The sequence below is a fragment of the Meira miltonrushii genome (genome assembly GCF_003144205.1).
Source record: "Meira miltonrushii strain MCA 3882 unplaced genomic scaffold FA14scaffold_4, whole genome shotgun sequence".
NCBI classification, from domain to species: domain Eukaryota; kingdom Fungi; phylum Basidiomycota; class Exobasidiomycetes; order Exobasidiales; family Brachybasidiaceae; genus Meira; species Meira miltonrushii.
In genome coordinates, this window is record NW_020289946.1 from 1157962 (window position 1) to 1179966 (window position 22005).

General features: G+C 42.9%; 9 protein-coding genes across 9 annotated transcripts; 5 read left to right on the forward strand and 4 right to left on the reverse strand.

Moving 5' to 3' along the window:
- Positions 1-920: 920 nt before the first annotated feature.
- FA14DRAFT_138035 (putative HYP2-translation initiation factor eIF5A.1) lies at positions 921-1971 on the reverse strand. The gene is made up of 2 exons (XM_025497048.1): positions 1940-1971; positions 921-1746 (listed from the first exon to the last, which is right to left on the reverse strand). The coding sequence occupies exons 1-2, from the start codon at positions 1940-1942 to the stop codon at positions 1264-1266; spliced, it is 486 nt and encodes a 161-aa protein (XP_025353200.1). The 5' UTR covers positions 1943-1971; the 3' UTR covers positions 921-1263.
- Positions 1972-2518: 547 nt separating this feature from the next.
- Positions 2519-4638, forward strand: FA14DRAFT_79205 (uncharacterized protein). Its single transcript, XM_025502901.1, has 2 exons — positions 2519-2760; positions 2987-4638. The coding sequence occupies exon 2, from the start codon at positions 3000-3002 to the stop codon at positions 4356-4358; it is 1359 nt and encodes a 452-aa protein (XP_025353201.1). The 5' UTR covers positions 2519-2760; positions 2987-2999; the 3' UTR covers positions 4359-4638.
- A 64-nt stretch (positions 4639-4702) lies between these two features.
- On the forward strand, positions 4703-6252 carry FA14DRAFT_149650 (eEF1-gamma domain-containing protein; the record flags this gene model as incomplete). The annotated part of the gene is made up of 2 exons (XM_025497408.1): positions 4703-5020; positions 5210-6252. The coding sequence occupies exons 1-2, from the start codon at positions 4792-4794 to the stop codon at positions 6250-6252; spliced, it is 1272 nt and encodes a 423-aa protein (XP_025353202.1). The 5' UTR covers positions 4703-4791.
- Positions 6253-7489: 1237 nt separating this feature from the next.
- FA14DRAFT_79267 (uncharacterized protein) lies at positions 7490-10847 on the forward strand. The gene has a single exon (XM_025502902.1). The coding sequence runs from the start codon at positions 7611-7613 to the stop codon at positions 10734-10736; it is 3126 nt and encodes a 1041-aa protein (XP_025353203.1). The 5' UTR covers positions 7490-7610; the 3' UTR covers positions 10737-10847.
- Positions 10848-10959: 112 nt separating this feature from the next.
- FA14DRAFT_181576 (uncharacterized protein) lies at positions 10960-12565 on the reverse strand (the record flags this gene model as incomplete). The annotated part of the gene is made up of 5 exons (XM_025501109.1): positions 10960-11265; positions 11326-11451; positions 11516-11689; positions 12026-12178; positions 12239-12565. The coding sequence occupies 5 exons, from the start codon at positions 12563-12565 to the stop codon at positions 10960-10962; spliced, it is 1086 nt and encodes a 361-aa protein (XP_025353204.1).
- Positions 12566-13518: 953 nt separating this feature from the next.
- Positions 13519-15036, reverse strand: FA14DRAFT_126522 (molybdopterin binding oxidoreductase; the record flags this gene model as incomplete). Its single annotated transcript, XM_025496752.1, has 2 exons — positions 13519-13631; positions 13704-15036. 2 exons carry the CDS (start codon positions 15034-15036, stop codon positions 13519-13521), a joined length of 1446 nt encoding a protein of 481 aa, XP_025353205.1.
- A 270-nt stretch (positions 15037-15306) lies between these two features.
- Positions 15307-16217, forward strand: FA14DRAFT_162138 (uncharacterized protein). The gene is made up of 2 exons (XM_025499441.1): positions 15307-15504; positions 15575-16217. The coding sequence occupies exons 1-2, from the start codon at positions 15440-15442 to the stop codon at positions 16059-16061; spliced, it is 552 nt and encodes a 183-aa protein (XP_025353206.1). The 5' UTR covers positions 15307-15439; the 3' UTR covers positions 16062-16217.
- FA14DRAFT_181579 (uncharacterized protein) lies at positions 16209-18893 on the reverse strand (the record flags this gene model as incomplete). The annotated part of the gene is made up of 1 exon (XM_025501110.1): positions 16209-18893. The coding sequence occupies one exon, from the start codon at positions 18891-18893 to the stop codon at positions 16209-16211; it is 2685 nt and encodes an 894-aa protein (XP_025353207.1).
- Positions 18894-19434: 541 nt separating this feature from the next.
- On the forward strand, positions 19435-21966 carry FA14DRAFT_126425 (phospholipase D/nuclease; the record flags this gene model as incomplete). The annotated part of the gene is made up of 1 exon (XM_025496746.1): positions 19435-21966. One exon carries the CDS (start codon positions 19435-19437, stop codon positions 21964-21966), a length of 2532 nt encoding a protein of 843 aa, XP_025353208.1.
- Between the last annotated feature and the right edge of the window lie 39 nt (positions 21967-22005).

Here is a 22005-nt window from a genome sequence, read left to right on the forward strand (position 1 = left end):
TTCCATGGAAATGCAGACTTCCGTGGAAATAATGCAAAACGCTAAACGGATTCTCGGATAATTAATCTGTTTTTCGTTACCGAGCATTCCGAGTTTTAATTGAATTGACGGATGTCCATCGGCATGCTTAGATTAGCATATCGGTATGCAACAACATGAAGCATGCCGAGAACAATCGTGTCGGGAATCTTGATTTTACCCCGGCTTTCCATGTTGGAAGATTGTCAAAAGTGAAAATGGAAATAGCACGTGCTGAATGAATATTCACATTGCGAGATAGAATACGATCTCATCGCAAATCGGATAAGTTGAGGTTGAATGAGGAAAAGACCGCATCTTTAGGAATCTTTAATATCTTCATCAAACATCTTAAACAAATCACACTCCTCAAATATTCAAGGAGGCGGGAATGTTGCACTTAAAGTGATGGTGAATCTATTGCATATCGCAAAGAGGCAAGCATCATACTTTATGAACAAAAGCATTCACGTACAAACAATACGACGAAGTAGATCATTCGAAAGATCACAAAAGTCACTTTAAAGATACTGATCATATCCCAACAAACAGGCTGGACTACCTGGAATAGAAAATTAAAAAAATCATGGAAATCTCTTTGTGAAATATTCTGTTAACGTCACAAGATTCTCTGATATCAAAGCTCGAATGCGTTGGTCAAACGTACGAAGCAAAGCTTCATGGCACAAACAAAGCTCATTCTCGTAAAAGTACTTGATCTGACCCTTATTCGTTCATTCACGGTATCTTGTGATCTGCGCATTTACTGATTATCGCATACTTAAAAGTATGAATACTCGGCTTGCAGGGCACATAAGGCTTCGATCTCAAGTCGATCAAGGCGACGATATCACACTCTGCACTAAATTAAGCAAATGCCGACCAAACGCACACACGCATTCACACAAGACGAAAGAACAGTACTTGCAATGATACCCATGCGATAATTTTGAATATGAGAATGATAATGGGAACATGACAAAAATGAAGTTTTGAGAGAAAGTGATTGGAAATGAAAAGAGTAGGAGGAAAAGACGAACTCAACGAGAAAGCCGATTGTTGACGACCACAAATACACCTCTTTTTGGGAGAAGGGGAAAAGAATGAAATTCATTGTAGATCTTTATTGTTGATCTGACTCTTGATGTTTGCTTGCCACACATCGAAAATCCAATTTGAGAAACGCATAACCCTCCCACACCTTATCCACAACTTTCATCTCGAAAGCAAGGTCTTTCACAACCCTTACTTGCCTTGAGGAGCTTCCTTGAAGGAGATAGCTTGTTCTTCGTTCATGGCTGAAACAATGGTAACCATCAAATCCTTACCATCATCGAATTGAGAAGAGATTTGTTCACCAATTTCACCTTCTGGAACTTTGACGTCATCCTTGCTGGAACCGTCATTGCTCATCAAGTTCAAGAAACCGTCATCGATGTTAACCAATTGGTATTCGTTACGTTGAACGTTTGGAACGTCCATGTTGTGGGTAGAAGGAGAGATATCTTCGTACTTCTTACCGGTGAAGATATCAATGGCGACCAAGTGCACCTTTGCGTGACCGTGCTTACCGGTTTTAGAGGTAGACATGTCTACGATCTTGCAAGGACGTCCTTTGATGACGACGTGACCGTTCTTACGCAAAGCAGAGCATTGCATTGGGAAGGTGAGAGAGGCGCCGGCATGGGCGGTCTCGAAGTTTTGATCATGGGCTGCTTCGGTGTCAGACTGCAGAGAGAGAAGGGAGAAATGGGTCAGCAAGAGTGTCTATAGGTTGGCTAGCGTTGCAAATGAATGCACGAAAAGGTATCCTTCTTTTGCTGGATTGCATAGAGTCATCGTTCATGAGTCGAAGCTACCAAAGCAAAGATCGAAGCCCTTCATCGCCTTCCATAGATCCGCTCTCCAGTTGAATACTCACCATCTTGAACGAATCTGGTAAAATAGGAATATATGGTAGTCCGTAAGAGAAAATTCGAGTTGAAAATCAAAGAAGAAATGATGATGGAACGACGCTTTACAGGCGCTGCCCTCACGAGGCGCGCGAATTTTGCAGACTGTTTTAATGCCCAAATTGGCATGTCGTGTGTTTTTTTTTCTCCAAGGCTATTTCTTCGCATCAAAAAAAGAGAGGGAGGAAATCCTTTAAGCACGCGTAAACGAGAGAATGGGCCTATGGCTAGCTAGCCAATTGACTTCCAGGGCCACCATGGTTGGCTGATTGGTATTAATGATAATGACAGATATGATGATCTTAGCACCGCTTTAAAGGTGTATGATGAAGTCTGCTTCCATCTCCTGCTACTCTCCATTGAAAAAGAAAATCCTCTATCTTCGTCACCACCATCAAGACAACATGGCCACCTTGCCAACCAGCCAAGCACAGCGCAATTCTGTATGCGCCACGTGTCTCAACCGAGAGGATTTGATTTGTGCGCTTGCAATTCTGCATCCGTCAAGCGGTGTGTGAAGAGCGGCACATTCCCAGTCTCCTTGTGATTTTGGTGTAAATGAATTTTTCACTTGCGCGGCGTGACCTGAATGAGAATAAACCACCTGACTCCATCGCCACCCTCATCCATCCTCTCACGTGTAAAGAGCGCGCCCCCTTCGTATATCTCCCGCGTAAAGACAAATCACGAGGACCTTTTCAATTCTCCAGAGCTTAAACAAAGAAAGGAGACCAACACGACAAAAAGTGTTACTTTGACAAAATTGAACGATTCAATTCGATAAGAAAAGGTGAGTAAAGAACCATCAATCCATCGTCATTGCCATCATCACGAATGATACACACGTGATTGCGATCAAATCTTCAATGCATTGCTACTCATCCCATCATTCAGTGTGACATTGTCGCGTGGTGCATAGCCGTGATCGATTTCATGTCGTCTCTGTGGCTGCCATTCCCAATAATGCATCCACCTTAGCATCCTGTTACTAACTTCTCTCTTCCTTCACTGAATAGACCTAATCACAACATGGCAGGAACACCACCACCTCCTCAAGAACACGAACAGCAAAACGCTGCTGAGACTGCTGAACAAGAAGTCGACCCTGCTATCCAAACAGATATCGATCAAGGCCAAGCCGATGATATGGAAGCTGCTGCCGCTCAAGGTGGTATGGATCGTGATGTAAACTCGATCCTTGCAAATTTGAATCAAGAACAATTGGCAAGCATCGTAGCAGCTGCTCGTGCTTCCGAGGGAGGAGCAAATGGAGATTATTCCAACACATCAGGCGTGGATGCATCTAGCATCTTGGCAGCCTTGCCTCCCCATCTAGGTCAAGCTGCTTCTGCTCTCACCTCTTTTGCCTCTTCCTTTAAGCGTGATCAAGATGAAGGAGAGCATCGTGAAGATGGCAATGGCGAAAACCAACAAGTCGAGCACGGTGACCAAGGTGAGCATCAAGCAGAAGGTCATGCAGAGCAAACAGGCAAGAAAGGAGAAGAACTCAAGCATGACCAACATCAATACGATGAAACCAATCCTGATGACTCTTTGGCCCAAACCACGGAGCCTCCAGGAGATCAAACTACGGACGATTACCGCAACGAGAATGCCACGCAAGCTGCCATAGCTGCAATGGAAAGCTTAGCAGCTCAGACAGGTCTTGATCTACAAGATCAAAATGGCAAAGGTCGTGCAAAGCGTGATACAGGACCAGAAGCTGAACGACTGCGTAAAGATCAACACAAAGAAGTTGAGAGAAAACGTCGTGAACAAATTAGTAATGGTATCACTGAGTTGGGCGCCATGGTGCCTGGCTGTGATGCGAAAGGTATCAATAAAACAGCTATTATCAATTCTGCCGTTCGTTATATCATAGAATTGAAAGAGAACGAAGCAAGCAATATCGAAAAGTGGACTTTGGAGAAATTGTTAATGGACCAAGCAATGGGCGATCTCAATGCACGATTAGAAGCACACAAGAAGGAATTGTCAAGATTGCGTGCTGAATTAGGCCTTCCTGACGAACCACTTGACGAGCCAGAACATCTACAACAATATACAGATGAAGAAGGAGAAGTAGAGCAACACCAACAACAGAACGGCGAACAAATGGAAGGCATGGAAGGAGGAGAAGAACACCAAGAGGCTAACAATGAAGCGATTGACCCTAACCTCGACCCTTCGGCCAAAGACGGTCTCGCTGATGGAACGGACGGTGCTGAAGGCGTGGCAGTAGAAGGTACAGAGGGAGCGAATGATAACAAGACATTTGCTGGAAAAGATCCCAAGGTGCATTTACGAGAGGAAGACGATGGCGTGAATGCAACCGCTACCACACAAGAAGATGGCGGAGATCGTGCAAAGCGTAGTCGCAATGTCTAAATTATACCCTCCGCTAGTTGCTTTCTTGCTGTCTTAATTATGTGCTATTTCTATAGAGCTTCGTATTTGTATAATGGGATGTACCTAAAACTCGTTTCCCTCATAATTTATCATTTTGGCCGATTCTCTTGATGTGAAGTCTGTGTGAGTCACTTGCTTATGACGAAGAGGTCATGGTCGTGGGAATGGGCCTATCTGCAAAGAGCACGTGTTTGGTTCAGCTGTGCTCCAAAGACTGCCCATACGCCTCGCGTTTTTATACTCAAAAAAGATGAAGAGAAGAGTTTAGAAAGTCAAATTTTTGCCACGCATAAGCGCAGTTGTTGTATTGCAAACAAAAGTCTGTGCATGTTGGATTAGAAGAAAAGAAAAAACGAGAAATAATCATTTAACATTTCTTCCATCATACTATCCTATCAAAAACCAAATCAATATGGTCTCCTTTGGAAAGATTTACGGTTTTCAACATCACGCAAAAGTTAGCCGTTCTTTGGCTGCTGCCAAGATCAACGGTGGCTCTTTGGACCTTGTAGAGACAAGAGCCTTGAATGGTGATTGCAAAAAGCCAGAATACTTGGCTCAATGGCCAATGGGAAAGATTCCTACTTTTGCTGGATCTGATGGCTTCAAATTGATCGAAGGTCGTGCAATTGCTCGTTACAGTAAGTATCCCTTTGCGTTACCTTCACTCCGTTTTTCAAAGGATGAGATTATCACTTTTACAGTTATCCCTGTCTAAATCATCCATGTCGAGGATTTCAACTAGCACAATGCCCTGATTCTTACCCGGAGTAACAGAGTTATATTGGACCATAATACTGACCCAGTCTCTCTCTCTTTCTAATTTACAGTCGCTGGACTTTCTGACAACTCCAAATTGCTCGGTACCACAAAGGAAGCCGCCGCTCAAGTCGAACAATGGATCTCTTGGGCTGACGAAGAGATCTTCAACAAGTTCTTCAACTTGATGCGCGCCACTGCTGAGCCTGCAACATACAACAAGAACGTTGAACAAAGATGCTGGGCTGACTTTGAGCGTTCGTTCACCTACTTGGAAGGTTACTTGAAGAGCAAGACATTCTTGGTCGGACACCGTCTCACTTTGGCCGATTTGACATTGGCAAGTGATTTGCAACATGCATTCATGCGTGTTTTGGGACCAGAGTTCCGCAACAAGTACCCCAACACTGTCCGCTACTACAACACAATCATTCACCAACCTGCCGTTTTGGACGTCTACAAGGGTTGTGAACTCGCCAAGGAGAACGTTAAGTTCAAGCCACCAGTCAAAGAACAAAAGCCAAAGGCTGCACCTGCCGCCGCCGCTGCTGCAGCACCCAAGAAAGAAAAAGCTGCTCCTAAGAAGAAAGCTGAAGAAGAAGATGACGATGACACACCCAAGGCAGCCCCACCACCAAAGCATCCTTGTGCTTCTCTTCCACCAAGTACATTCATCTTGGACGAAGCCAAACGTCAATACTCCAACTTGGATACCCCAGACTTCTTGAAATGGTTCTATGAGAACTTTGACAAAGAAGGATACTCAATCTGGAGATTTGACTTCAAGTACAACGATGAATTGACAATGACTTTCATGAGTTCCAACCAAATTTCCGGATTCTTTGATCGTTTGGAAGCATCACGTAAATACGTCATGGGAGCAGGATGTGTTTATGGAGAGAACAACAACAGCCGAATTGCTGGAACGGTGATTTGCAGAGGAAAAGACTATAAGCCATGCTTGGAAGTTGCACCTGATTTGGAAAGTTATGAAGTTAAATCTTTGGATCCATTCAACAATGCAGCTGATAAGAAATTCTTTGAAGAGAATTTGTCATGGGAAGGTACATTGGAAGACGGAAAGGCAGTTGCCCAAGGTAAATTCCTCAAGTAGGACCTTTTTTTCGTTGTATCTACTGCAAACAGTTTCTATCAATTTGATTTTTGTCAAAAAAGCTGTAGATTGACAGCTCCCCGCACCCTCTTTTGTTTGTATCGCGTTGCGCTATTTGATGATGTAGTTTCGGTAAAGAAAGAAAAAGAGTAAGGGGTAATTCTAGCGCATACATTAGCGTAATGATCGCTGATTGCTGCTTTTTGTCGAGCGAATGTGAGTTTCTGTGCAGGCAGACCTTTCTCAAGACTTCTTTCCCCTTGCTTCTTTATGAGATAGTAAGCGATCACCTAGCGAGACGAGATTGTGTGGTTGTACAAGCTCTCAATGCCATAGCTGACGGATCTACGATGCATTCAATGTGGGTGGGTGGTGAATATGCGCACGTTTCTTCGAATCCTTTCGTGAGTAATATATTTCTGATTCCTTATCGTGATACGAGCCAGACGGAAGGAACAACATAACATTTCAAACCCAGCCCGATGACTTGCAGACTATCCGTGTTCAAAAGGGAGCTGCCTGCCTGCTTGGCTCGGCTTTAATACACCGTACGTTTGTATGTATGTATTCTTCTTCTCATCCCCCTTTCATTTGCATGCCCGATGTTGTGTATGTGCAATGTGTGCAATGTGTCGGCCCAGACGGAAGGCTTGCTTGCTTTGCTTTGCTTTGCTTTGCTTGTGAACTCGCACGCGTGTGTATCCGCTGCATAACACAGACGGCACAAAGACCCTGCCAAAAAGTATGCGTGAGAAAGGAAATAAAGTTCAATAAAACTCTGCTTTTGCTTGCAAGCTGCATTGCCTGCCGTGTTTGTAGAGTGAAATTTGTTTTTTCAACTTCAGCTAAATCGCCGTTAGAAATTTAAGCAAGATTTGTCTGGGTTTCCTCCTTGAAACGGTTTAGCGTATTTTTAACAATTGAAATGCACTTCCTCCCCCATAGTATGGCATCATACCAGAGAAGTGTTTCTTGTCTGATCATTTTAGTTTTCTTTAAAGCGGTTCCTTAAGCTTTTTTGAACAAATTACACAGAATGCAAGGAGAACACACAAACAAATCACCCCTGCGCAAACAAAGCCAGGCTTACATGCAGATTGTGTGTGTGTATTTTAAGCAACTTCTCCTAATCGGCTCAAGAAAGAAGCTCATTTCATTATTCCAAGATATGAAGCCGTTTCATTTCACTCATTTAACATAAATAAGGATAACAGCGAGAAGATTAACCACTTTATCGGATCGAGCGTGACCTTCTTTCTTTAAAACAGATCTCCATCAACATCGATTCTCTTACTTTCCTTCCTAGCAACCACTCTCACCAACTCTCTCCCTTTATCACACTCTCCATCATACTCAACATGGTCGGCATAGATTACACACAAGCTGGTTGGACAAGGGAACAAGAAGTGACAAATGCACTAGAGAGTCTATATGGAAGAGAAGCAAAGACGATGTCACATGCATCAACCAGCAGCAAAACAACAAAGAATGGGTACCACCATGGCACATTGGACGGAATTCCAGGAAAGAGACAATCAAAAAGAAAAGATTTAATGGACGCTTTGCGTAATTTCAAAAAAGAACAAGAACAGCAACATCACCACAAACAATCTCACCACCACCACCACAAATCATCTTCAAGTGCATCTTCAAGCGTTACGGGAATGGCAAGCAAATCAGGCGGCTCAGTTGCATCATCTTCAACTACCCATCGATCCGAAAGTCATCGTGCACTGGCAGCTTTAAACGAGAAGAAACAGTTGGAAAAGAAGTTGAGTCAACAATTTCAACAATTAGCAAGCGAAAGTATCGAAAAAGAAAATATGATGCACGATTCAAATGCATTCTTTGATAATACAAAAGCAAGGCGATCGACCGTCTCAAGTTCAAAGACTCGTCAACGTCCAACATCCCCTTCTGTTCCGTTCAATCATGGTCGAACAAAGAGCTTGTTGATGCAATCGACTAATTTCCTGCGAGGTGCAAATTCGACATCACTTCCAACCAGACCAGAGTACATTGAACATGAGCGTATGGCTTCAATCCCTAGCGATTACAGTGAACCAAGAAGCAATTCACAATCACATTTGAGCATACCGACAGCCCCAAGACAAGGCAGGCTATCAAACGAGGGAAATAGTAGACCATCATACGAGCAGGATATGCAATCAGCATTAACGTATCCCAACAGAGGCAGGGCGAGTACTTCGGATGAACCGCGATTAAGTCAAGATCAATACAGACAACCTTCCCTATACAAATCTGTAAGCGCAAGGAAGAGAAGCTATACGTTGGCAGATGTGAACGCAGGATCAAAATCACCTTCATTCGATGAACAGCTGTCCAACAAACATTTCCAAGAGCCAGAAGTGCAACATGAGATCTTAGCCTTACCATTTGGATGGACAGCAGAGCAAGATACTGGTCGATTGAGTGACGAGTTCTTGACTTCAGTATCACACGAAGACGAAGGCGTGGAAGAAGATGGAGAAGGTATGGAATGCTTGTCGGCCGATCTGTTATTGCCAAGCAGCATGGCTTCCAGAAATACATATTCTTCTTCTCGAAGATCATCAGCCGCAAGACGGTATGCGTCGTTGTTCAAGAACAATCGATCAGAAGAAAGTCTTTTATCCATTGCAAGACTTGATTTAGGCAGTGAAGATCATCATTCTACCAACGAGCATAACAGCGCTTCTGATCGGACGAGTAAGCGTGATAGTGTCAAGCATGAAAAAGTTACACCCTTGCCACCTCGCCGTCAAGCACGAAGAGCAAGAGTTCAAAGTACTTGTGATGCAAAGAAGGAAACAAGAATGGCCATAAATGCAGTCAAAAATGCTCAAGAGGTAGAAACATCTTCAAAAGGGCTCGTTCGACCTTCGATGACGGACAGAAGACCGACTTACCATACTACTACAGCCGCCCCATTGGAGGTGAAACGACTTCAACGAAGGATCAGTGAATCATCTTTGAGTTCTGCCAAAACATTCTTCCCTTTGCATGACGTCAGTATCGACTCACAAGAGACTCGGACGAACAATAAAAGACTAAGCATAGAAGATACAAACGCTCTAGGTATTCAGTCGCTAGCACATCAAAGCGAAACATCTTTGCATTCCTCATCCTCCCGTGACAATTATCATCAACGTCAAGACAGCATATCTTCAACTCTTCCTTCTCTGCCATCCGATCAACACATGTTTTCTTCCGGTGATGAAGACGAAACAATTGATCCTACAAGAGTAAGCATTAGTAGCACAAGCAGCTTTGTAAGCTCTGCGTCAGGAACAAATGCATCTCACTCCACCGATGGAACTTCAAGTCGAGAAGGTCCAATCGGTCCTATTATCGTCCAACCAACCAGAAGATCAATCAAGTCTCAACATTTGTATATCCCTGACCCTGTCCCGATTGACAAAAGATTGTCCCAATTAAGCAGTCCAACTTCATTCGCATCCGCAAATAGTGAAGTATGGGGAAGTTGTTATTCTAGTACAAATTCATCAGATGCAATCACTACAAAACAATTTGGAGCAGGCGATCAAACGGCCAGCGCTCGTACAAGTAGAAGACCAAGTACGGCAACTGGTTCAGAAAGTGGGGCAAATGTACCACCGGTACCAACACTTCCCGAAAAGTATAACGCATTTTATCGTGGTGGCAAGATGACATCAAATCCACAATTGCAACAAAAACCAAGCCTTAGACGATTCGGAAGCGAAATGCATGTGAATACGTATGAAAGCCAATCTTCCGCAAAAGGATCATATGATGATATGGCATTGCATTCTTCTGTTATGAAAAGAAGTTATACCAGTCCCGTTATGGATAGGAATGATGGCTCTCAGGATGACGATGAAGGAAGTATATGTTTGGAAACGCCAACGTTTGGATATGTTGCAAGTTTTGTTACCGCAGCCAACTCAACGCCAAGAGCACAGAGCGGATCAATGTTCCAAACACCTCAATGGACAAGTCCACATTATTCTCCTTCTTTAGCACAACCTTCTATGAATGGAGCTTTGGATTCACGATTCACTCGACCGCAATTCAATGTGCCAGCAGCAACACGGAATAGTCACATTTATGGGACTCTTGATCCTAGATTGGGTATTTATCGCAATCCTGTTTCTCCAAAGACAAAGTCTACAAGCGATGACGAAGATGAAGGAGAGGAAGAAGAGAGAAAAGAGAAAATTATTTCGGATTGGCGAGCGAATATTGAAGCAATGCGAAAAGAACAAAATAAAGCTGTGCAAAATCGATTTTCACACGCTGCCAATCCTTCTTTTGGATTAGGTTTAAGTCATGTGAAAATGGCATTAGCCGAACAAACCCATACATTGACAAAAGTGAAAGATATTCAAGCAGAACAAGAATTATTACGATCACGTCCAAATGCCCATCGATCTTCCATTTCGCAAGTTATGCAAAATAGGCGTAATTCACTCCGCTTGAACGCTACGAAACCGAGAAATTGAATGTTGAATGAAAATACAGATTGTATCATAATGACGAGACGAGATGATGAATGACATAGACTAAAGATTTATTCTGATTTTGCTTTTTTCGTTTTTTCCCTTTGAGCAATACGCCAATTTTTAGGAAGATCCATGTTACTTCAATTTACGCAATGCAACAAAGAAAGTTTATTGGAATGTTAAAAGCATACGATCAACAGCCCCGAGACAAAGCTTAGGTAAGTCACCTTGATGGTGCACTGGGGGATTGAAGTTGATTGGCATTTTTCTTTTTCAGCCTGTATATTCGTTGTTTCATTCTAGCTTTTTCTAGATTTGCATAATACCAACGTTGACATTGCGCTTTGCTCTCTTCAGGATGTTCTTTATCCCATTTTGCCTTCCTTTGACGGCCTTTTTCTTTCAGTATTAGATCAGCAGCTGTTGGCTGTCCACTTTTGATTCGACTCCATATACGCCGATTATAATCGTGTCTATAGGCTTTCTTCTTTGCTTTACTTGCTGTCATTGCGTTTTCGATAGCTGCAATCTAGGACATAAAAAATCTCTCAGATATAGTTTAAGCTCTCTCTCTATGAATGATACTTACTTCTTCTGTACTTTTACCAAGACTAAATCTGTTTTCGTATTCGTACTTCTTTGCTAATCTTCGTTTCCTCTCATATTCGGCTTTACGACGCTTTGTATCCGCGCTGCGCACTTCCACACGTCTTCTCTGTGAAGCGAAGTACATAAGGACGATAAGCAACCTCATGTGGCAGAAGAAGTAAAGCACTTACCTTCTTCGTCGGTTTAGCACTATCATCATTATTCTTTGGTGACTGACTTGGAGTGTAGGAAGGCATATCTTCGACATTCCCTACATCATTATCGTCTTCTGGAGATAGAGTGACATTCAGATCAGGGATATCATCATTTACTCTTAAATCTAGCGAAGGACTCAAACCTTGTTTCTGTATACGGTCATATGAAGCTTCTATAAGGCTTGAGAGAAGAAACATAAAACATAGTAACGTGTAGTACTTCATGACCATGGAATGAAGGGAATAAAAGGCGATAATACAAGATTGCGTATTTTAATTTTCTGAAGTTTCCTACATTCTACAGGGCTAAAACTATGCTTCAATCGTATTTGTGTAATGTGCATAAAGGTCAACATCAACGGTGAGAGTGCTATCCAATCATATAGAGACAGTAGAGGGTAGATGCATTCATCTTTCCTTCTTTTCCTTTTCCTTTTTCTTAAGTCTATACTGTCTCGTTTTTTCTGGATGTGCTTTTCTCCATACGTCAGTAGCTTTTTGTGCTCTATTCTTGGCTCGTAAGTCAGCTTCTGTCGGATTTCCTGCGCGAATACGTTGCCATCTGCGTTGTTGACTTCGACGATGAATCAACCGTCGTTCTTCTACGCTCTTTTGCCAATCTTCTTCGATCGATTTTCTCTGTGGGCGATTGGTTAGCAAGGTTGTCTAACACACAAATATGCTTCAAGCAAAACTCACCTTTTCTTCATCATTTGGATGTAGTTCAAATCGATTAAGATAAGCTTGTCTTAACCTTTGATGTTTTGTAGGATACAATTTACGCTTTCCACTTGATTTTGGCCTTAATGCTTTGGCCGTTTTAGGTTTCTTTGTCGTTGCTGTGTCCTCAACGGTGGACTGTAAAGCAGGTTCTTGTGGCTCGTTTAGGCTAGCACTTCGTTCCGGGGATGGCGTCCGATTCAAGTCTATTGATGGATCTAGTGCTCTTCTTACCGGTTGTGACCATTGTGCGTTTGCGATACCGAATGAAAGAAGTAACAGGAGTATGTGTAATATAGACTTCATTGTGCGTGATGGATGCTCGGAGGAAGGATAAAGAGAAGAGCAAGTTTTACGTAAGGGTGACTAAGTCGGGGCATAGAAGCGACAAATGCAATCAAAAATCTTCAATTGAACACAAGCATGAAATAGCGAATCGGTTCATTGTGATGGGTCCTTTTTATCATTCTTATCCTTTTTCTTTTCTTCTTCTTTCAATTTCCTCTTTTTTGCAGAATATTTTCGTTGATATGCATTCATCTTTTCTCGATTTGCTTTTTGCCATGCTGTATAACTTTTTCGTGCTCCTTCTCTTATGCGTAAATCAGATTCTCGTGCTTTCCCACTCCGAATGCGTCCCCAAATCCTTCGACGATAACGTGATTGTGTTTTCCTTCTTATTTCAAGAACTCTTTCCTGTTTGTGGATAGGGTTATCAGAATGTGCTTTAATCTAAAAGTTTAATTTCTCTTACCCGCTCTTTGGCTTGATCTGTATCCTTCTGTTCATTTGTCGTCCATGGCTTCTCCCTCTTCCGCTTCCTAGTCTTTTTCTATATCATAACAGTCAGTATCATTGTCCCTCCAAAGCTCTTTCTATTGCGACTCACCGTTGTTGTGCTTGCGGTATCTTTTACTGGTGATTCTGGTGAGGATCTATTCAAATCGATACTCGGCTCTGGCGATGGCGTTCGATTCAGATCGATGGAACCTTCACGAGCACGCTTCCATAAAATAGCATTGTCTTTGGTGCAAATTGCACTTATGTGAAATTGAATCAATAAAAGTACAAAAGCTGGGTATCTGATAAGAACCTTCATCTTGTGTAAGAGGCTCTGAATGAAGACCTGAAGATAAAATTCAGTGTCTGGATCCAGATGAACATTTTTGACCATTTAGGATTGCATAGCCCCGATTTGTGTTGATTGTATCTGCCTTTGAAAGACGGCCGTGAGTCTCGAGGCACTGCCCTGCATAGACTCATTTTTGACTTTCATCAATCCTCAACCCTCGAATGACAGGCCAAGACCTGGTGTTGAAGCCGCGGACGTTCCAATCGGATTCTTTCTCTTGCTCGACACCAGAGGTGGTTGCTTGAAGGTAAGTGGTTAAAGAAAAGTCAGTATAAATTGTCCAAAAGCAAATCATCACACCCTTTTACTCACTAGCTCGAGCAACAATGGCAAAGCAGGCTGAACCATTGTCCTTATTCGCAGAGGGAACGGGCAGTTGTGCTTCCCATAGACTCCATGCCCAGCTTACATTTTCATTGCTGCGTGAAGCAGATGTATCTGTCTGAAGCGTTGCTTGTATCCATTGATCTTTTCTGCCACTCTCCGCTCGATCACGTAGACTGGATAATCTTTCCTGTTCTTCATTTTGGGCTAGTACAGTAACTTCCACCTTTGCAATCTGTGAGCCATCCTGTCCGACCGCATAGCCTCGAACAGTAATCTTGCCCGAATCTAGACTGACGTTGCTATCACTCTTTGGTTCTTCAATTGCACTGCCAACGCCCAGTGTTTGCATAGGCTCTTCCTTGCTCAATTCAGCCTTTCTAAAATCTTCATCTTTTTCTTCACCTGAAATCTTGGCTTTCCATGCATTTTTTTCTTCTTCACTGGCATCCTTTGGAGGTTTGAGAAGTTTATAATCCAATCGCATCGGTGGACTATCTTCGGGTTTTGTGCTTATTCGTAGCCCTCTCAACCATTTTACCCATCTTGCGCCAACATGACCGGGTATAACTGCACGAAGCGGGAATCCGTGCGATTGTGTTAAAATTTGATCGTTTTGATGGGTTGCTAAGATGCATTGTTGTTGAGGATGCATGGCAACAGATAACGGAATTGATGCACCGAAATATTCCCCTGTCGGCTGATCTGATTCGGAAGTGGGCTGAGCACTGAGCATGTGAATATGCAAACCTGTTGCCCAAGTTGCACAATCTTTTGCTATGTCTGATTCTGAAGGTTGCAGTGAGAACAAGTCTTTGTGATGCTTGTAAGGGTCTTCAATTCCAACCTGGATGAGCAAGTCACGGATTGATATGCCATACCAATGAGCGGTTGAAATTGCACCTGATGACCATTGAATGCCTTCGGTCTTTTCTTGATCGCTCAAATCTTCTCTCCTGTTTCCAGCACATTCAAGTGTTGCCGTTGTTCGTATTCTTTTCACATCTTTACATTTTCCTTTGGCGTGCAGTAAATCTCCATATGGTATCAGAATTGAAGGCAATGACTTTACCCATGATCCAATTCTCTCTTGCTTTGCGACCTCATCATCCAATGTGATGCTCACTCTCCATTCTTCTTCTACAGCATTGAGACTTGCTTTGGGTATTTGAACGATATCATCATGATTTCGATGGAATATCTTTTCTGTTGGGGTTATGAAATCTCTTATTAATTCATCTTTATTTACTTCTGCATTTAGAGGTATACCATGTCGATCCTTTTGATGTATTGTGAGTGCATCATTATCGATGTTTGACATGGTGTCCACAAGATCGTTGTTCTCATCATGTATAGCATATATTCTGTTTTTGTTGTGGAGGAAGATCGGAGAATATTTTCATTGTTTGTTTTTGGCCCGTGCGAATATCTTCCACGCTAAACTTGCAAGTGACAATGCTGTGCAATTAAGGGATAGACGTGTCTCTATTGATGTGTTGCCTTGCCCTCTTTTGCCAGCTTTGCAGTGAAAATACGTCAGAGCGCGTGGAGGAGGGCAACTGCTGAATGGTGACAATCTTCCAAATCTTAACTTCAATCATTCTTCCTTTAGACCAACAACAATCTATTCATCATATCTTGGTCTTGCTTAAGGAATCGGTTCTACCTTTTCTGTCTCTTTTTTCTCACCCTTTATGCAATTCTCCATCCTCGATCTAACCAGTATGACGGTACACTACACGCTCACATTCATGCTCCTTTGTCTTGAGGCTTTGGTCTTCTTGGCTTTGTAAGTACTAGCATGGCTTTGAAGGTGGAAAAGACAATGTACTAACAGCACACCCCTCTCTCTCTCACAGAATCTTCCCTCTACCTTTCAAGATGCGTAGAGCAGTTTTCCGATTCTTTGGTACGAATCCAATCGTCGGTCAAGTATTGTATTGCATCAAGATATCAATCATCTTTGTTTCAATCTTCTTTGTTGATGCAGTACGTCAACTACTCCGCGTAATGGAAGATAGAAGGGATGCAAAACAAGCCCTTGGCGTTCGTGATTCAGCTCATCATGATCTTTTGGTCAAATTGGCATTCGCTCAAAGAAATTGTTATTTGTGCGGTTTCACTTTGTTTTGCTCTTTGATCCTTTCGCGTACATACTCATTGGTCAATGAATTGATCGATACTCAAACTCAATTGGAACAAGTTCGTAAGAATTCGAGCGGTTCGGGTAGCGCAGATGCTGCCACTCTCAAAAAGCAAGTTGGTCAACAACAAGAAGAATACAACCGTTTATCCGACGAATTGAACCAAACCAAAGGACAACCTGTTCGTGGCAAGGCTGATTGATTTGCCAATCATACGACCTGCCAGCTTACACCCAACCTCACAATAGTCAATAAAATGTGTTTTCCACAATTGTTGAATCCAATGAAAATTAAAAATACAATGTATTGATTTGTACAGAATGCAATTCTCATCTTTTTTTTTGCCTTTTCAAATGCTACTCCACCAACTATGTGCACCACAAACACACCGAATACCACGAGAAACATCTGCTTGTGTTTGACCTTGACAGGAGAGACAGATCTTGCGACGGGTAGACGATAAAGATTTCATCCTTGTTAAGATGTCATGATTCACCATTCTACTTTCAGAGAAATCAACATTTGTTGAAACGTTTTCTGATTTGAATATATCCAAACTTTCATCTCCTAAAGGTGGGATAGTCCAATCTGAAGAAGGACAGAATAGATCGAGCATGTTTTGAATGGATTCAGAAGACAAAAGCGCACGTGCGAACCGTTTCCGATCTTCCATCGGTGCCGTTGGCATGGTGTACCATTGTTGCTGACGATCTTTCTGTGAATTTTCATTTGTGTCACTATCATACGAGCGCAAAAAGCGACCGAATTGCGAAACATCCACACCACTTTGCAAGATCATCTCGCGCATTTTTGTATGGGCTAATTGCATCATCTCACTCGTACGTTCAGCTGCTCCCGAAGCAATCAATTCACCCGCAGGTTGTGCTTGTCGTTGGGCCTGTATTGCCAAAGCTTTGAAAGCTGCTTTTGAATCAACTTTGTTTCCCGCAATCGTACCGTCCATCCAATTGTAAAATGAAACCAATTTGACAATCGTTTTGACGAACAATTGTCTAGGAATGGCAAGTGTCAATAACGAAAGCATGTCTGGCTCTTCCTCTGCCATGTATTCGAACTCTTTGTCATCGTTCTCCTGCTCCGCTGCATCTGTTGATTCAGGGGACGATTCGTTCAATTTGACATCCAATAGGTGTGCTTGTCTCGCTGTCATTTCCAGAGTACTGATTACCCAATTCAGTTGCCCAACAATTGCCCAAACTTTTGATAGTTGAAAAGATCCATCAGTAGCATCAGAAGCAGCAACTACTCGAAATGCTGATGAAAGCTCTAGCATCGTTCGTTCTGTGTGACGGGAAACGTCGTTGCCCTTCTCTCGCCTTGCTTGCAAGCTCAAAAGCATCAGTGCGTGTGGGAACGAGGGATTCTGGCCCAGTTTCAAACGTGATGCAATTTGAGCGATCGGCGGTAATGCTCTAGAACTGCTTATATCTGAAAGATCTTGACCGTCCAAAATTGCAGCACTGTACAATGAAACATCATCTGCTGCTTCATCCAACAATCCTGTGACTGAAGCAAGAACGATCCTACCTCTTCCGATACCCGCTATCATCGTTGCATGAGGTGAGACTGCAGGCCTGTACAGGCTATCTCTACATTTCGTCCTGAGGCCATCATCTCCTTCTATCGACCTCCTTTTCATCGTCTCCATATTCAACACCTCGTACTTAGGTTCCACTTTTGGCGTATCCTCAATCTTTTCAAAGCGCGATGATGCAACGGATGTGCATACCAATCGATTCTCCATCGATGCAGAAGACGTAAAGTCAGAAAGTTGCTCATTCTCCACAACGAGATCTACAGAATCTTGAACTGTCCATTCTTCTTCATCGCTTGAGGTACTAGTAGTCTTTGCCGATTCGAGCTTTGCAAATGCTTCTGACAGGCGAGTTGTCTCTTCCCTTCTGATCTTCCATGTTCGCAAAGTTGTTTTACAATCAGTAAAGAATGACGCAAACAATTGCATAATTGGACCTTCATCTTTTCCAGTGCTTTCAATATCCACCCATGCTAGTTGATTCAGATACGTCGTACTAGGCATCGAAGGCCCATCAAATGTTGCTGTAAAGACTGGCGGTAAAGATCTTGATTGAAGTGCCAGAGAATCATCGGTGGGGTGTAAATCAATCTTCACTTCCATAAGCTCAATTTGATCCTGTCCATCGCTGGGTGCTGCATTTCCGCTAGATGGATCCGATCCTTCTGTATCATCAAAGAACATATCCAATGCATCACCAGCTCCGGATGCATGCGGTAGGTTGGCCTTTGAAGAATAGCGGAGGGTGTATGCCAAAATTGCCAGCGACTCGTCGGGTACAAGACCTATACTGATCTGTTGTAGTCGATGATGCGAGTTAAGTGTGATTTTATGCTGAAAGGTTCGTAAGTCGGAAGAAGGTCGCAAATTTCCTTGGATGATCTTGACAAGCCCAACGTCGGTTACCAAAATCGCAACAATAACATTTTTGTCATTCATCTGTGGCCCTCTTGAAGATTTCTTCGACAGATTAGAAGGGGTGCGAGGACGGCCCGCATTTAGCCATTTCACATCAAGAACTTTCCCTTCCAATTGTCTCCATTCACCACGCAGAGTCCAATCATTGAGCACATTTGAGCTGCATGTCCATAGAGAAACTGTCGCACTTTCCGGAAAGGTTGCCAGCAATGCATTTCCATCTGGACTGAACGTTAGTATGCTGGCCTTTTCTGGTGTTTGGATGTGACAAGCACGAGAAGGAGCCAAGAGATGAACAAGTGTAATCTTTTTCGATCGTGTGATTGCGATTATGTTTGTTGCACTCCATGCTAGAGCAAATTTCAATGTCTGTAGCCCTACTTTCGGTCGATGCTGTATCACTTTTGCAAGTCTTGCCGCATGTAATACTTCATCTGATGGTCCTGCTTCATTCTCTTGACCTTGGTTCTCATCCTGCTCTAATGGGACAACATCATCCACTTCCTCTGCCTCTTCATCCAATCGTACCCTTTTACGGTCGGAGGGGCTATCTCCCGACATATCAATTGGCGATGATAGCGAATCCCTCCTACAAGCCAAAGTTGACCAAGAAGATTGTTGGTGGTATGATGCAACGAAAGACGTGTCGCAACGCTATCCTGTAAGATTACAGTTAAGCAGCATGAAAAGCGTGTTCAATTTAGGTTGATCTAAGATATTAAAGAATGATCATTGTCACTTTGTTGGATTGTGTTTCTAATCAAGTTTGGGACATTTAAGATAAATACATCACATATCTGTCTATCATGAGAGGCTTGTTAAATCCGGTCACAAGGCTAGCCTAGGCACAATAGCAATCATGTTCCTAAGCGGGTGTCTTTTTTTTGCCGTACTCTTGCCGCGCTGTTAAAGGGCAAATCGGGATTGATATTTTTAGTGTCAGATTAAACTCATGCAAAACATCGAGATTCTCGCACGGGCTAGAAGAAAGAAGCCACGTTGCGAATAAAGTGGGGCTCATTCTCTCCTCTCCAACTTTCATATTCCCACACCCATTACCGCATCTCTAAAAATGGGATTGAAAGATACTTTGAAAAAGCATATGGACCCAGAGGTAATGGCAGCCTCTTTGGGTCGTTTAAAAGTAACGATTGAAACTACAATAAACCCAAATCATCGTCATGATGAAGCTCACGAAAAGGAACAAGATCGCATTCGTCAAGAAATTTGCGATTCTCATCGTTATCGTTCATTCGCAAATATCAGAAATAAAAATAGTGTAAAGTGGTATTCTGATGGTCATGATTACTTTTGGGCACTTTCGGAAATCTTGGAGAATGCAAAGGAATGCATTTATATCTTGGACTGGTGGTTAAGCCCGGAGCTGTACCTTCGTCGTCCACCTGCCTTATTTGAGGAGTATAGACTGGACAGGCTCTTGAAAAAGAAGGCAGAAGAAGGCGTACAAATTCGTGTCATCGTATACAAAGAAGTCACCCAAGCCATGACTTTGAGCAGTGCATACACTAAGCACAGACTGGAATCACTTCATGAAAATATTCGTGTTTTGCGTCATCCTGATCATATGGGAGGAGAAATATCGATGAAGTTCAGTCATCACTCAAAGTTGGTTGTTGTTGACAATGAAACTTCATGTGTGGGAGGCTTGGATATTTGTTACGGTAGATGGGACACGCAAACCCACCCGCTCTCCGACGTTCACGTTGGAGAAATGCTCGACTATACACTATTCCCAGGTCAAGATTACAACAACGCAAGAGTGGAAGATTTCCAACATGTTGACGATTATATGAGCAATCAACAAAGCTCTCTCGTTGTTGCTCGTATGCCGTGGCACGATGTACACGTTTCCATTCATGGTCCTGCATCTCTAGATACAGCACATCTTTTCATCGAAAGATGGAATTTCATCAAAGACTTAAAATATCCCAAGGACAAAACATACCCTCTGCTAGCCTTCCCACATGGAGCACCATCATTGGAAGAAGTAGAACCTGAGCACGATGCGATCAAATCCCATCCAAATACGGAAGAATTCCATGCAGCTGGTCAAATCTTCCGTCACCCATGGCATGCGCAACATCGAATGATTACGCAACCCGAAGGTATTGAGCAATCGGTGCAAAATATGGACGTTCAAGTAGTGAGAAGTTGTGCCGATTGGAGCAATGGAACGCTGACCGAGACTTCAATTCAGAACGCATACATTGAGATGATCCGCGAAGCAAATCATTGCATCTACATTGAAAACCAATTCTTTGTTACTGCAACGCAACCAGGTACCCCAGTCGTCAATATGATCGGAGCTGCTTTGGTTGAAAGAATTTTATCGGCAGCACGCGATAAACGCAAATTCAAAATCATTGTCATCATTCCTACGATTCCGTGCTTTGCTGGAGAATTGGATCAAGCAGCCGGAATTCGTGCTATCATGGCATGGCAATACAAGTCAATCTCTCGTGGCGGAAAGAGTATTATGGAACAGTGCCACGAGGCAGGAGTTGATGCAAGCGAATACATCAGCTTCTACAATTTGAGAGGTATCGATCGAATCCAATCAGCTCACGTTCGTGAAATGGAAGAAAAGAGTGGGGTCACTTTCCACGAAGCTCAAGTTGCGGCAGCTCGAATCTTCCTTGGTAAAGAAGGATACGTGAGCAAAAAAGCAACAGTATCCATTCGTGTTGCAGATGACAAAGATCGAAAGGACAATGATAAAGAAAAAGGCAAAGGAATTCAACAAGTCCCATTACCCCAAACAACTGAGGAAGCCATGGAAATTTTGAAAAAGTTCGAGGCTGCCACACCTCCTCAAGATGGAAGCGTGAGAGATTCGATTGCAGCAAATGTTTTGCATGGCCAGAAGCCGATCAAGGATGAACCATGGCCAACGCAAGATGAAGCACAAGAAAAGGAGGCTTATGTTACGGAAGAAATATATGTGCACAGCAAATTGATCATTGTGGATGATCGTAAGGTTCTGATCGGTAGCGCAAATCTCAATGACCGTTCTCAAAAAGGATACGGTGATAGTGAAACTGCTGTGGTGATTGACGATTTGGATTTGTTCGAAAGTCGAATGAATGGCGAAAAGTACATGGCTTCACGATTTGCCGCCAGTTTCCGAAGACATTTATGGCGTCAACATTTGGGATTGGTCGAACCCCAATATTGCACACCTGAGACTGCCAAATCATACCCCACCGCTGCAATGCGTCCAGCTCCACACTCGAACCCTGACCCTTCGCGATCATTAAGTGGAAAGGATGCAGAGTGGGAAAAGTTGGTAGAAGATCCATTGGGAGATGAAGTGGAACAATTATGGAAAGGACAGGCTCAAAAGAACACAGAGATTGCTGATGAAATTTTCCAAGTGGTACCAACGGATAAAGTTCGCACTTGGAAGCAATACCATGAATTCTTTGTTGCACGTGGACCAAGAACAGGACATGTTGCCGATCTGAATATGCCTTTACAACATATCAAAGAACGACTTAGTGAATGGCGTGGAGGTTTAGTCAACATGCCATTACAATTTTTGGTCGATGAACACTTGGAAAAAGGTTCCCATGGTCTTGAAGTCAATTCAGCAACCCTCGACATCTACCTCTAATTCACTTTCTTACTTTTGTTTCGATAATATATTACTTTA